A 16649-nucleotide genomic window follows, 5' to 3' on the forward strand; every position below is an offset into this window, starting at 1 on the left:
CACGAGCCGTCTTAAATAAGCTTGGTCTTTCTAAAGACACCATTTAAGTCTGGACTTAGCTCGAACTTTATATATATATATATATATATATATATATATATATATATATATATATATATATATTAGCGATATCAAACCTTTTCAAGGCAACTGATTAAAAGTAGTATGTTCAAGGAGTCGCATCAAAATACTTAACATACATTTATTTCGATGGTTCGGTCGTAGCACGACCTTTATCAAGAATGAACGGTCATGCTACGACCGAAACGTCGAAAAAAAATGTTTTAAGGTGGTGTTACGACCGAAACTTTAAGTTTTCCACTGTGACTCTTTGAACATAATAATATAGACAATGGTCGGCTACGGAGCTCCAGGGGGAGGGGATCGCTATCGCCTACACCACTTGTAATAAAAGCCCTGCACAGGATGCCACGCCGCAAACAATGCACAGAACGTTCGGCGATGAGTCGTAGCATTGTCCAGCACACGTATAAGCGTCGGAGCGACTGTTTTACTTGAGCATCAGGATCTGAAGATTCCGGACACACACACACACACACACACACACACACACACACACGCACACGCGCGCGCACACACACACACACACACACACACACACACACACACACACACACACACACACACACACACACACACACACACACACACACACACACACACACACACACACACACACACACACACACACACACACACACACACACACACACACACACACACACACACACACACACACACACACACACACACACACACACACACACACACACACACACACACACACACACACACACACACACACACGCGCGCGCGCGCGCGAGGAGCTGGTCGATGTCGGCGGTCATAGTTGCGTTTTTGCGCCTGTTGCGCACGAGACGCTCTTTTCCGTGCTTCCGACCTGATGCGCTGACAAGCTGCTTGTCGTGGTACAGGGGTCTCGATGCTGATAAGTGTTCCCAAGTTGCCCGTTCCTTCAAGTTGAGGCTGTTGTCCGATGGTTCTCCCATGGTTCTCCCTATCTGGAATTGCACTCGTGATTCATCCACACTTGATGTTGGCTTGCTCTCCTTGCGCGGTATCCTATGGTTCTCCCGGATCTGGAACTGCACACGTGATGCATTCACAGTGGTGACGGAAATGGAAATAAGCTGCACCAAAATGCTTGTTCCTGCTGCCACTGCTTCCACCGGAAGCACCATGCCGCGCACAGCTTCGCTGGGTACGCCGGTATGTGTGGGCTGGTTCCTTCCCGACGAACTGGTAAGCTTTCTGCTCGGGCTTCACATCTATCACACTGATATTGGCAGTACTGATGCCTTTTGCTCCTGGTATCACTTCATATTCAACTTCCTGCCCTCTCCGGATGCGGCGAAGTTTACGGGAGTATTTTATCGCGGTGCGGTGATCAAAAACGTCTTCGACAGCGCGGTTCCACTCATCCTCCCTGCTCACTGTTCCACTCATCCGCCCTCTGAAAACAGAGGCTTCCTTCGCGTGCTGCACCGCTTCCTGTTGTTGTTGCGTGCGATTAGCCTCACCTTCAGGATGTTTGTCCACTAGTGGGCTATGGGCGGTACGGCATGTGCGTAGCTGCAAGTCGCCGTTTTGGAGGGAATGAGCCATGCATGGGCGGGCAGCATGCTGAGCGGCAGCAAGAACCCCGCGACGACTGGCGGTGTCATGCAAGGCGGCCACCCGGTGGTCAAAGATGGACAGGCTGTCGGTGTCCAGTGTAGTGATAATTGATGCGTGGGTGGCATCGTGGAGGCCGTCGATGATGTACTGTTTAGCAGCGGGCACGGGGCACTCGATATTGCAGGCCTGAAGAAGACGGGCCTTGTCGTAAATGTATAAGGCGACGTCTTCATCTGGAGCCTGGCGCCGCGATCTCATCGCCGTGAATTTGACGTCGTACGCATTGGCCAAGGGTGTATAGGCGGCAAGGAGGGCAGAGGTCCAGGCCGACGAAGTGGGTGCCAGGCTCAGGCGGCACCACGGAGATGTTCTTCTGCGACGGTGAGCGTGGTGGCAGGAGACCAGGCGGAACGCCGGGCAACAGCGTCGGCAACTTCAATCCACGCTTCGGCGTCGTTAGAAAAACCACGGAATTCCGGAAGTGCTACTGGCGGTACTGGGCACCCAGAGGACAGCGAGGCGTAGCCAAGCGCTGCAGTGAAAAAGGCGGATAACTCCCACAGGGATGAGAGGGCTTCGGGAAGGAGGGCCGCCGGAGTCGAATCCGCCGAGGAGGCATGGACGCCTTTCTCGGCCGAAATAGAAGTTCCGGGCGCCGAGTGAGCCGGTCGTGGCCCGAAGTTGGTCGACTGCGCCATTGTAACGGAGAACAAGCAGAGACACGGCCGTTCTTTCGAACGCCCTGCTTTATTCTATCTTCCTCGTCTTCTTCCGCTCCGCTTCTCCGATCACTACTTCATATTTGTTGTCTCGGCATCACATATCACATCACATCACATCACATCACATCACATATGTATCATATATATATATATATATATATATATATATATATATATATATATATATATATATATATATATATATATATATATATATATATATATACAGAGTGTTACAGAGAAGACTAAGTAATTTTAAAAAATTGGCTTTCAGAGGTAAAATTGTTTGTGTTGCACGAAGTTATCAAGGGTCTGGGCGGGTTCTATAAAGCTGGTTAGACGTGCTCTTCAGTGGAATAATTAACTAAAATTCTTTAAATAACATTTTAAATATTGCAATTGGGCGCATGATTGTAATTCGGAAATTGTAGAGAATCACGAGTCAACCCGATATCCATCGTTAGATTTACGAAAACTTTATTGTGCGGAGAACTGCAGCGCTCAGAAACTCAGCTTTCCAGACGCGCGCAACGGGCTCCGCGCGGCAGCTGAGCGCCGCAAAGTCACGGCCCCACGTTGACGTCAATCACAGTTGTACAAATCACAGGCAAGCCGCGTGTTATCTTCGACCGAGCAGCGGCGAGCCTCTTTTCTTTCGAACCACAGATAAAGCGTGGCGCTTGCGATGTGTAAAACTGTAAGTGACGTCAACACGGGGCGTGACTTTGCGGCGCTCAGCTGCCGCGCGGAGCCCGCTGCGCGCGTCTGGAGAGCTGAGTTTCTGAGCGCTGCAGTTCTCCGCACAATAAAGTTTTCATAAAACTAACGATGAATATCGGGTTGACTCATGATTATCTACAATTTCCAAATTACAATCATGCACCCAATTGCAATATTTAAAAAAGTTAATTAACGAATTTTAGTTAATTATTGCACTGAAGAGCACATCTAACCCGATTTATAGAAGCCACCCAGACCGTGCAACAAAAATTATTTTACCTCTTTAAGTCCATTTATGAAAATGACTTCCTTCTTCCTTGTCACACCCTGTATATATATATATATATATATAGGGTAAATGAGGGTGCTCGTTATAATACATGAAGGAAAGAAGCCAACAGTCGGCGAGGCCAAAGAAAGCGTTGGGGATGGTACTTTATGTCTTTTTTTTTTTTAATGTTTACTTGGATAATCACAGAAATTAGTAGTGTAATCTGTTTAGGGGAAAGATAATTAAACACAAAGTAGAAGAAAAAACAACGTGCCGATGGTGGGAGCCGAACCCACGACCGGACGCGATATTCGGAGGTCGTGGGTTCGGCTCCCACCATCGGCACGTTGTTTTTTCTTCTACTTTGTGTTTAATTATCTTTCCCCTAAACAGATTACACTACTAATTTCTGTGATTATCCAAGTAAACATTAAAAAAAAAAAGACATAAAGTACCATCCCCAACGCTTTCTTTGGCCTCGCCGACTGTTGGCTTCTTTCCTTCATATATATATATATATATATATATATATATATATATATATATATATATATATATATATATATATATATATATATATATATACATGGCGACAGGATGACCGATGATTTTAATGACTGGGCTAGCGCGAGGACTGCTCTGGCGCAACTGCCGATCTTCTTCTTCGCAAGACTTCCTGGGGCCACCGAGCGATCGTCCCGATCGGTTCGTTGAAGTCGATGGTGAAGTGATGGTGTAGATGTTCATGAAAAGATAGAAGAGAATGATGCACTTGCCACCACGATGACGATGAACGCGATGATGCTTGGTTAATCCGCCTCCCCTGGAGCTGTTAAACCATCCGCCACCAGAGTCCATGGGACCGATGGCCCTAGGTCGCGACGAGCGGCTGGGCAGGGGTTGCGTGTACATGTCCCGCTCCTTTGGGTCTTTCGGGTTCTTCGTCTCGGTTCTGGTTGGTCTGTCTGTTCTCCTTGCCTTCAGATCTGGGCTGGGGGCTGGGCGATGGTAGTTGGTCGGGTCAGGCAGGAAGGGCTGGGGCGAAGCTGCTCGGCGATCAGGGCTCTCCTCAAATGGTCCCGGCGTAAGGATGGCGCAATTGCTCCAAGGCGAGGATGGGGATGACGTACGCCGCGCCTCCAACCAAAATGTTACGTGGCGGCAAGCAAAGAGAACGGCACAACATGGCGACAGGATGAACGATGGTTTTAATAACTGGCCTAGAGCGAGGGCTCCTCTCGCGCAACTGCCGATCTTCTTCTTCGCAACAATATATATTTGAATTATCGCTTCTACCCCCCCCCGCCCCCCCCCCCCCAAAAAAAAAAATAAATTATTTCCTGAGGAAAATCTTCGTCCCTCACTTTTATTTAGTAATGTACTGAGCTATGAGAAGCGCAACCAGAAAAAAAAAAAGACAAGCGTGCAAAGCCAAATCTGACAACGGGAATGCTTTGATCTAAGCAAGCTGGGCGTTTATGTAAAGCCAACAGTATCCAGTAAAGCAACACGTGCGGGGAAGCATGCTTTTATCAGACAAAGAAAGCGGGGTCACCTGGCCGGGCCGTATTTGTCGTCGACGCGCACTTGGCTTCCGCAGTGCTGGGCTAGTCCCCACACCTTTAGGAGCACCAGGTCGTACGAGACGTTGGCGAAGTACTCGGTCCGCTGCGGCTTGAACGATGGCTGGAGGCGTACCAGGGGCTCGGTGACGATTTGCGCCAGGTACGGCATTGTCGACGGGTCTGCGGCAGCGAAGCATTCGGTGAACATGTCGCGTCACATGTCGGATCTTAATAGTGGGAAATGCCAAATAGATTTCAGGCGTGTCACGTAGGACTGACACTAACGAGGTACAAAGTTTCCGTTCAGGCCTTTGAAGTAACTAATAGCGCATATATAAGGCAAGAGATGGCGGGGGTATAAGCATGGCCTAAACGCAGTTTTATGAGCGAACCTTTGTTAAGCATGGTGTTCGTTCAAAGTCTTGCACAGGCTGTGTTGTGAAGCTAAGAAAATTTGATGTATTCGTAAATGGCTCTGTACTGCAGCACCACGGACTCCTCACAACTGCATCTGCCATGTGCTGTCCATTCGGTTCATGCGTGCGTGCGTGCGTGCGTGTTTGTGTGTGTGTGTGGGTGCGTGCGTGTTTGTGTGTGTGTGTGTGCGTGTGTGTGTGTGTGTGTGTGTGTGTGTGTGTGTGTGTGTGTGTGTGTGTGTGTGTGTGTGTGTGTGTGTGTGTGTGTGTGTGTGTGTGTGTGTTCGCACTTCTACTACCCTGCCACATCGGTTCTATACATAACAATGACCACTATTTAACTACAGCCAAATTATTTATTAACGGTCAGTCACTACATATATGCTTGTAATGACCACGCATCCCGTGCCATTCATAGTCAGATGCCTCAAAGCGTAGCATATACACTCACAGCTATACAATCGTGTACCGACTGAGGCGACCACCGCACAAATAAACCGCCACAAAAAGGCGTGATCGGGCGCAATATGAGCCATCGATAATAACAATTCAGCTGTATCAGTGTTTTAGAATATTCAACTAGTGATTATTCAACTTTTATGCTTGTTGGTTCTCTACATGCTATCTATTTAAGACTTTCATCGAAGAAACAGATGGCTGTAGTTCATTATAGGTTCATAAAGCGTTCAGAGCTGAGCTACATTTCACCCTGAAACGTATGGGGGGTTGTTACATCCTCAATGAAAACAATAACTGGCCTCACTGGACTTGGTCATAGAGTTTCCTAATGGGACCCTCATCACCCCCATGGGAGAAACTATTTCTAAGGTAGATAAAAAATTTAGCAGTGTCCAGAATCAAAGGCAAGCTTAGAAAAAAGAACTGCAAAGTAAGGACAGGAAGTAGAAATGTGCGAAAAGCCGGCATGAAGGAACCTACACTGTGGTGCGCAAAGCGATTTTTAATAAAACTAAAGGCGCGTGGTTGCGCACAAATTGTTTTGGGAAAGTTCAATTCTTAAGCAAGAAGTTAGAGAAAGGAAACAGGGCATGGTAGAGATCTCGACATATTCTGGGCTCAATTATGGGCAAAATTTACGTAAATGCTATCATTATTTCAGCTCAATGAATCTTTCGTGCAAGAACTGTTTCAAGCGTAATTTTGTCCAGACGGACTCTTTGTTCACCTGTGTGCGGCTGAATTTTTCTGCTTACACGTCAATGCGTCCCGCAACGGCATGTGATGAAACTCATGTCTGTACTGTTCGCCACGTTAAAAAATGCAGACGCAAAAGACAAAGCAAAACCAACTCCGAATTTTCTCGCATTACAGTGTTCGCCTGGTCGCGAAACGCGGGTAATAGCGTTTCGGTCGTAACTTAGCGGGACGTCCAAAAATGTCGCGCCCAGATTCGAGGCGACGCTCACGTGAGAGAATCTTCGGAGGAAGAATAAATGAACAGTCGAGACGACTAAAAAAAAAAAAAAATTAGAGGGACCCTCCGACGGGAGAGGAAAAAGCAGTCCTCAAGTCCCATTTTACGGTCCAGCGTACTAAGTAAATACGGGCATTTTCGCCCCAGTTCGCTTTCTTATTTTTCACGAAGTCGACTTTCAGGGGACGGTTAAAAAGTAAAGATTAGCAAAAATAAAACGAGGAACGAAGCGGTAAGCAGCGAGCGCATTTTCCAAAGACGATGGCAGCGCCATTTGCCGGTGTCTTCCAGCCAGGATGCAACCCGTTGTTTCAGCTCGTGGCCGATTCAAGCGCGAAAATGCAGCGGCGCTGTGCGCGCGCGCCGCTGTAATGCCGGGTCGTATATCCTCGGTGGGAATATGCGGAGCGCCTCGCGAACACCGGATAATAAATCAAGACGTCGTCTCGACGCAAGCTTACCTTTGCTGCAAGTGACGTTCGTCAAGGTCGCTGAAAAGAGAACAAAAGAATTGGAGGGAGGGAAAGAAAGAAAGATGAAAGCTCTGTTATTTTACATCACAAGCGGGAACGTTATTTTTTCCAGCCTGAGATGGAGGGGTGTAACGCCTGTATTTTCTTCAGGCTGCTCTTACTTAAAGCTGCGAACTCTACAGGTTGTAACGACACGCCGTTACTTGTTCCATACCATGGGACGTAACCACAAATTTTCCTGGAATGACTCTGAACGGGAAAGGGGATCTTATAAGCTTTGCCCCGAAAAAAAAGAAATGAGGAGAAGTTGCTGTCAAGGTTCCGCGTAGATGCGAGGTAGAATGAAAAGTAGAAAAATCTCAGCACGTGGCACGAACATTTTGCAAGAAAAATGTGTTGCCCGAAATTGGGGTTTAAAATGTTTAATACACTCAATGTGGATTCTCCTGCAACGCTTTGCATAGCGAGAATTTTTTTTTTTTTCTGCGTGTAACGCGTGCAAACCGATACAGCTTTCCGCTGATTGAGCACCTATCAGGATGCATCTGCACTGAAAGGCAAGAACATCGCAATACTGAAGATCGGGAGAAACATTGCTTAGGGAGCGTTTCTGAGAATTACAAGTTTCGAGCTCATAAAGCACAATCAAGGTTTGAAAAATCTACAGCGTACGTTCCTATCAACCGATTCAAAGGTAGAAAGACAAATTAATGAACGAAATGAAGACAATGAGCCTTGCTTTAATAACAGTAACTTTCACAGAACAATAAAAGCTGGCCAAAACAAACAACCGCAGCTGGTGCTCAGCAACGCTTGACGCGTGTACAGTACATTATCAGAACAGCGAATACTATGCACAGTACTGAATAAAAAATTACGACAGTTTAGGTGTTTGTTATAGCTTCAAATATATAGTTATAGGTGTTATAGTTTCACCGTAACAATATGCAGGAAATAAATTGCCTATATGTTATTTTGAGGTGCATTGATGCAATAACGCCCTCTTTTTACCCGGGATTTGTTGGGTCCTAAGGTTTTGGCTTTAGCTTGTTTCACCGTTTCGCCCTTTCATGACCGCTTCCATTCCGTTCATTTTATTCAGTTGTAAATTATCCTAAACCTGATGTCATTTTCCAATAAAAAAGTCTGCTGTTATATGTGCTGCTGTCCCTTCCTAAAAGCAATGGTCAGTCTTGGAGGTTCACGTAAGGGTACCAAGATTCAAATAAACATTATCCGAGGCCTCAACTCGGAGATCAAACACCATTAGTTTTCAATTGATTTCAAAGTAGCGCAGTCCGCGGCTTCGCAAGTTTTGCAGAAATATAGGTTGAAGAAGAGTTTTTTTTTTTTTTTTTTTTTTTTTTTTTAAATCATGAAAGCGACACGTCAGGTCGACCAACCCATTCATCGAAAAGTAAATTGCTTGCACGTGCCGAAAGAACTTTTGGTAGTCTGTTAATGAAGTTTCCAAAACCTTCTCAGCTATCAAACTTTGCAATATCCCCAAGTATAGCGGGACGTCATGTGTAATGTGCTGTGCTTGACGACAAGAGGCCAGCTGAAAACCCGTACATCTCTGGAAAATTTTGGGGCCTCTAGGATGATATGGAGAAAGGTTTGGTTCATGGGGTTTAACGTCCCAAAGCGACCCAGACTATAAGAGACGCCGCATCTTATATGGCTCCGGAATGTTCGACCACCTGTGGTTCTTTAACGTGCGCTGACATCGCACAGCTCACGGGCGCCTTGCTTTCCGTCTCCACTGAAAAGTGCGCCGCCGAGGCTGGAATTCGGTCGCACCTCGTTGAGCTCAGTAGTCGAGTGCCCTAACGACTGAGCCGCCGCGTCCGGGTGATATAAAGAAAGGAGCGCCTAGTATGGTGACCAATGCGAAAGAGTCACTTGGTTACAGGAATCGAAATTTTGCCATGTGGGAACGATGAGATTCGTTGTACATTTTGCCTCAAGCGCCCTTTGTATGGACGTTTTCAAATTTTCACGTTGACCCATATAGGCGGAAAGTAACGGTACAGGGCTGCTCCTTCCCTTATGAAATCTGCCTCTTTAGCCGAATTGAATATATTACGATTAAAGAGGGAATCAGACATTTGAGACTATGCCTCTGTACGGAAGCAAAATGTTGGGCTTTGAGTATGCTTCTCAACAAAACGACGACACAAAGCACTTTTCCACTCTTGTGAACAATCGTTGGAGGGAGGGAGGCTAGCCCTTAGAGAGTGACCAAGCTGTTGTTCTGTGGTTTTTAAAGTTGAAAATCTTTGGTTAGGCTTTGCGCATCTTTAGAGGAACCATTAAGCTACCAGCGCTGTTCACTGCTTCGGCCAGCTGCTGTGATTAAACGCTGGAGCGCACCCTGGACGTTCATTCACGAATTCTTCGACTTCACTCCTCGTTGGCGTAAAGTAGTGATCAGCTGAAAAGACTTGCGAGCAATGTACTGACAGCATTAGGCTATTTTGAAAAGGCCTTCCTGAGATTTATACCTCCTTTTGCGAGAGCATCTCGTATTATCGCGATACCTTGACGTAGTACAGAACGTTGTTATTTAAAAGATTGTTGTGGGAACAAAATTTTGCTGATGATGTTAAATATTGGTTGCTGTAGTGTAAAAAAAAATCAGAAGTTATCTTTACAACAGGCTCATAAGCAAATTACAGGACGGTAAAAACAAGGGAAAGAAAGATTGAAATATCATTGTTTTTGTCCTTTACTCTATTTTGATTCAAAACTACACAAAAAAAGAACAAGTACAGATGAATACTTATTGAGTTAAGTTAAATTGGTTCACAGGAAGGGAAAGGCGCAGTAACTGTCACACTTGCTCTGTGGACACCCGAACCGCGCCAAGGGAAGGGAGGAAAGTGGGATTGAAAGTGGAAAGAGAGAAAGGGAAGCCGTAGTGGAGGGCTACGGAGTAATTTCGACCACCTGGGGATCTTTAACGTGCGCTGACATCGCACAGCACACGACGCCTCTTCGTTTCGCCTCCATCGAAACGCAGCCGCCGCGGTCGGGTTCGAACCCGGGAACTCCGGCACAGTAGTCGGGCGTCTTACCACTGCACCACCCCGGCGGGAATACTTATTGAGTCATTAGTGAATTAGTGAATTTGTAGCGCGAAGACGTCCTCCAGGACTCATTAGGCACCTCGGGAATAGACCCCAAAATTAATGTCTTTAGGATACTGAAAAATCAAAATATTCAAAAGAAACTAAATTTGCAAACTTTCAGGATAATGAGGAGATTTTCTAAATCTGTGGCTGGCGCATAAAAGCCTTACACACCGTCAGATAACCCCAGCACAACTGAGTCTGGTCATTAAAATCTGTGAAGCACTGGTCTTGAATAAAGATTGTTTCAATGTACAGACAGTGTGTGCTTGCCATCTATTCCGCGAACAAAAGAGCTAATTTGGAGCGATGAAACGGCCGTTCTCGCGATGTCATTAATCCATCGTGGCAATGCCAAAAGTGTGTCTTACGCTGGCTCCATGCGTACAATTCCGGGCCACCGCTGAGGAAGTCATCTTCCTGCTTGTCGCTGTGCTGCACTGAATAATTGTTGGTCCCTTTCCTGCAAGAAAAGTGTTTTCATTGCAATAGGCAGACATAACACACAGCCTTAATAGCCGAACCGCGGGTATCATTTCTTTAAAACACACTTTCATAGAGTATTAAGTTGCTGTTTTAAATATGGACTCTACCTTCTGTAAGACCAGCATGAGCTGATGAGCACCCGTATTAATGCCCGGAAGATGCAAGCTTTTTTGCCACGTGGACTACGCGGACATTGTTTGCTTTACATACCAAGTATGGGACACTTATTCCGTCGTGAAGAAAATAAAATACTATTCGGGCATCAGGAGCAAACACAATACAGCCACAGTCAGGTTGGCCACAATAATAAAATGATTGTTTTGCGCACGCACGCACGCACGCCCGCACACGCACACGCGCACGCACGCGCGCGCGCACACACACACACACACACACACACACACACACACACACACACACACACACACACACACACACACACACACACACACACACACACACACACACACACACACACACACACACACACACACACACACACACACACACACACACACACACACACACACACACACACACACACACACGCACACGCGCACGCACGCGCGCGCGCACACACACACACACACACACACACACACACACACACACACACACACACACACACACACACACACACACACACACACACGCACACACACTCACACACACGCGCACACGCGCACACGCGCACACACACACACACACACACACACACACACACACACACACACACACACACACACACACACACACACACACGCACGCACACACACGCACACACACACACACACACACACACACACACGCACACACACTCACACACACGCGCACACGCGCACACGCGCACACACACACACACACACACACACACACACACACACACACACACACACACACACACACACACACACACACACACACACACACACACACACACACACACACACACACACACACACACACACACACACACACACACACACACACACACACACACACACACACACACACACACACACACACACACACACACACACACACACACACACACACACACACACACACACACACACACACACACACACACACACACACACACACACACACACACACACACACACACACACACACACACACACACACACACACACACACACACACACACACACACACACAGATTCATAAACTGCCATGTCATTGCTGTTTTAGTCCTGAACAGAGCGCAGCGCCTACGCCCCTTCAGTAACTGCTGCACGTTAGCAGCTTCGAAAATCAGCATTTATTCCGGTTGTGGTCACCCCGGCAGCTTTTTAAGTAATAGTGACCCTACAGAGAAAAGGAGGTGCACTCGGTCATGGCGGAATAGAAATCGTTAAAAAAAGAAAAGGAAAATCGTGCGTTACGAGAGACACCCACGCATGCGCGCTTATAGTGGCAGTTTTCACGAATTGTAGGCAGCAGGCGGTGGCACAGTTGAGCCAAGATGGCAACTGTAAGAAAGAATGCATGCGTTTCTCATCAGCCTGGACGCCAAAACAAGTTTCCTTCGTTGCTTGTTTCGATGGCGCTGTTGTGTTCGAGGTGTGCGCCTAGTTTTAGTTTAACAACATTAACTGGAGGGCTAGTTGGTCTGACATCTTCAAGTGGTGCAGCGCAACGGCACGAAGCTTTAGCTAAAGAGCTTGGTATCAGTCGTTGTAAAACTACAGTGCATAAAATATACTGGCTAGTGTGCCCACCGAGTTGGCGAAGGTACACTATAGCCTTGGCGACACCGAGAGCAATGAATGTTTGTGGCTGCCGCATAGGTGCGCTGTTGAGTTGGAATGTGGAAACGTATTAGTCTGCAGATGGGGCCCTTGATGAAAAGAGAAATGGAACTTAGACAAAACGTCAACGCAAAATTAAACGACGATCAAATAGCGCAGATGGCAGCAGACATAGAGGAAGCAATAGAGAAAAGCCCCATGGAATACTGGGATTATGAACAGGTAGAACTACTCATAAGGAGGAAAATTCAGTAGGTTAAAGTAGCAAACCGCTGGAATGGAAAGAGGAAGCCACGGAGCTGGTGGAATAAGGAAATCAGGGAAGCTATTGAACAACGACGGGCTGCTTCAAGGGAACACCGAGTGGCAAAGAAAGCACAGGCATCTCAGGAGGAAATCGACCAAAAATGGGAATCATATCGACAAAAGAAACTTGAGGTACAGGCCCTCGTCCAATGTAAAATAAAGCAGTCCACCGATCGCTGGATGGCTGACATACACGATGCTTCTAGAGGCGGAGCAAGAAAATTCTGGAACCATATAAGCTGGCTAGGGAAGAAGAATCAAAGAAAGCAGGATCGGATTCAAGATAACGAGGGAAATTGTTTAAAGGGAGACAACGCAGTGAACTACATTACATCAGTTATAGCCGAGTCATTTAAGAGCGACGATAGGGCAATCTCCGCAAATCAGGAAGCAACACAAGGTAGCAGAATACAAAGCAGCTTAGAACTGACCAATCTAAACTGGAAAAAGGCAGAAAAAAATATTCCTAAAAACACATCTACAGGAATAGATGGAATTCCGAACAAGCTGATTAATGAACTCGGTCCAAAAAGTAAGGAAACGTTGTTAAAAGCTCTGCAAACAGTCATAACGAAAAAGCAAATTCCGTACAGCTGGCGGCAGAGTAAAATGAATTTGATTTATAAAGGGAAAGGAGACAGGATGCACATAAAATCCTACAGGCCGATTACCATAACATCTGTTATGTACAGGTTAGCCATGCAGGTGGTGAAATTAAAGGTGCAAGCATGGGTAGAAAGTAACAAGATACTCGGAGAACTTCAGAACGGCTTTAGAAATGGTAGGCGCTTAGATGATATCCTGTTCGTGCTTACCCAATGCATCGAAATATCTAGAGTGGAAAATAGACCTTTGTATTTGGCCTTCCTGGACATAAATGGGGTGTACGACAACGTAAGCAGGGAACTCCTGTGGAGCATATTAAAGAAAAAGGTATCGGTTATGAGATAATAGAGTTCCTACAGGAAATATACCGGGATAACAAAGTAGAAATTACGTGGGAAGGGATAAGAAGTACGGAGGATGTCAAAGTATGCAAAGGATTAAGGCAAGGTTGTCCTCTATCACCGGTGCTGTTCATGCTTTATATGATAAACCTGGAACGGAGGATACAAGGCAGTAACCTAGGTTTTAACCTGTCATATAGATTGGGTGGAAAGGCGGTAGAGCAGCGCCTCCCCGGTTTGATGTATGCAGACGATATTGTGCTGCTAGCTGAGAGTCTGGAATAATTGCAAACTCTAGTTAAGTATTGCGGAGAGGAAGGGGACGCTCTAGGCTTCAGTTTCAGCGCAGTTAAGTCGGGTCTGATGATTTTTAACGGCTCAACTGATCAGGGTCTTAAAATACGAGGCCATGAAATACCTAGAGTAGCTGAATATAAATATCTGGGGGTATGGGTAAACGAAGGATTGGCATACATTGGAAAGCATGAGCAATCACTTAAGGCCAAAGGGCGAAGGAATGCCGGGATAATGAAGCATAAGGCATTGTGGGGATACAATAGGTATGAGGTTTTGAGGGGTATTTGGAAAGGAATTATGGTGCCCGGACTTACTTTCGGAAACGCGGTTTTGTGCCTAAAATCAGAGGTACAGTCGACATTAGAAATAAATCAGAGATCCGTTGGACGACTAGCACTAGGTGCCCACGGCAAAACTACAAATGAGGCGGTACAGGGAGATATGGGCTGGGCATCTTTCGAAGTACGGGAAGCTCAGAGTAAAATATTATATGAGGAACGCCTGAGGAAATTGGACAGTAACAGATGGGCAGCTAAAGTATTTAAATACCTGTACTTAAAAAGCGTGGACTCACAATGGAGGAAAAGAACTAGGAAAACTAACTAGTAAGTATGCTAGTCACAAGGACGGAGAAATAAAGTGCATTAAACAACAGGTGAAAAACACAGAAGGTAAAAATTGGATAAATTCGATGGAAAAGAAACAGAGTGTGGAATTATACCGAAAGTGGAAAATGCAGATCAGGAAGGTTTTGATTACTCAAGAGGCAGTGCCCTACTTTTTGAAGCTAGATCAGGGTGCCTTAGAACACGCAGCTACAAAAAGAAATTTAACAATGGAGATGACGCATGTGCTGTATGTGGAAACTCCAGTGAAACAATTGACCATATTATACTCGAATGTAATGGTATCCATCCGGAAGTTGATGCATGCGCAATCACTGTTCCTGAAGCTCTGGGGTTTAGAGATACCAGTGGCCGGGTGAATAAACCGGCGGTGGAAACTAGCAAAAAACGACTGGAAGATTGGTGGCTTAAAAGCAGAGAAGTGACATAATGTTAGTAATGTAGAAACAAAAATTTAATAAATAGAATGATCAATAATTAAGATATATGGAGAAAAATGAGCATGAAAGCTACTGCTACCACCCCGTTTCAAAGGGGACGCTCCTATATTCCATCCATCCATCCATCGTGGAAAAAACGAGCATGATAGCATCTGCTACCACCAGGTTTCAAAGCGGGCGCTCCTATATTCCATCCATCCACCCATCCATCCAGTGCTGAAGTTTTTACAGTGCAGTTCTGTGCTCTACAAGTCGTGCTGAATCATCGGTGGCATGAACAAGGACGGGCTTTCGCAGCTGTGAGTGATATTCACTCCGCCACATTGATACAAAACGTGTCCATTCTTTGTAAGGCCGCTTTACCTGGACATTCTTGAGATGCTGCATTCGGATGAGTAATCACTGTCACAATATGAACGCACCGAACAATGAATTGCGCCCTCATACATACGGCAACGCCAGGTACGCTAAGCGATGTTGTGTCCTAAGCGAAATAGTCTGTTGAGGGCTAACATTGATATGGTCGTTCCCCTTTGTAGCAAGAAATAAAAGTCCCGAACGAGGCCAAAGAAAAAAGGCAAAAATAAAATAGAAGCAAAAAGCTTATGCAAAACGTGTATCGCGATGTATCGGCACACTATCTGTGTTTAGCGGCCTGATTGAAAGTGGCGCCATCTCTTTCAATGGCGAGCTGTCCCGCAACACGATAGTCAATATATTCTAGGCACTGCAGTAAAACAAAGAAGCGATGAAAAAAAGGCGAAGATCGTCAGCCTCTGTTCACAAATGCCTGCCGCGCCAACGAAACCGCGCATGATCATCTGCGTGCTTCGGGCGTGCTCTCGGAGGGGGGTGAGTAGTAAACGCAGGCTTCTCTCCTTGCTCTAGCTCGCCGGTAATCCAACTTCTATGCGAGATATCAGTCAAGTGCTATTTGCCGATTGGGTATAGCGTTTAAACGTACCCTACACCAGTGAGTTGTTGTTTGATGGCACATACCTACACAGGGGGATCGGCCAATAATTGGGGGGCAAAGATATTTGTTTTTGAGATGTATAATTACATCACAAAAACAAAAGAATGAAATGAGTGCTAGGGAAAAGAGAAGAAACGTAAAGCATGAAAAATCAAAATGAAAAGGACTATTCATAACATTCTACCTGCTTCACACTTCTCTTTCTTTTTTGTCTTGTCCGCTGGCGCTTACTTTCTGGAGACGAATAGCAAAAAAAAAAAAAAAAAAAAAAAGAATTATCGTGTAGAGAGTATAGCTAGTAATGGAAAAATAAATAGTAATGATTTCTGCAAAAATACTATAATAATTTGCTTGCCAATGGAGCATTTCAGCGCTCAAAATAGAAAACAAGGTGACTCTTTTCT

General features: G+C 45.8%; 1 protein-coding gene across 1 annotated transcript in view; it reads right to left on the bottom strand.

The window, feature by feature from the left end:
- The window catches only part of LOC146207241 (cadherin-like and PC-esterase domain-containing protein 1), a 169520-nt gene that overhangs the window by 28768 nt on the left and 124103 nt on the right, over positions 1 to 16649 (bottom strand). Inside the window, exons 14-16 of the mRNA XM_084576418.1 lie at positions 10767 to 10858; positions 7250 to 7279; positions 4928 to 5117 (exon numbers count right to left, since the gene is read on the bottom strand). Coding sequence (XP_084432544.1) covers positions 4928 to 5117; positions 7250 to 7279; positions 10767 to 10858 — 312 coding nt within the window. The remainder of the gene's footprint in view (positions 1 to 4927; positions 5118 to 7249; positions 7280 to 10766; positions 10859 to 16649) is intronic.

Source organism: Amblyomma maculatum, chromosome 1 (assembly GCF_055883805.1).
Source record: "Amblyomma maculatum isolate TAMU_Amacu chromosome 1, ASM5588380v1, whole genome shotgun sequence".
Lineage (NCBI taxonomy): Eukaryota > Metazoa > Arthropoda > Arachnida > Ixodida > Ixodidae > Amblyomma > Amblyomma maculatum.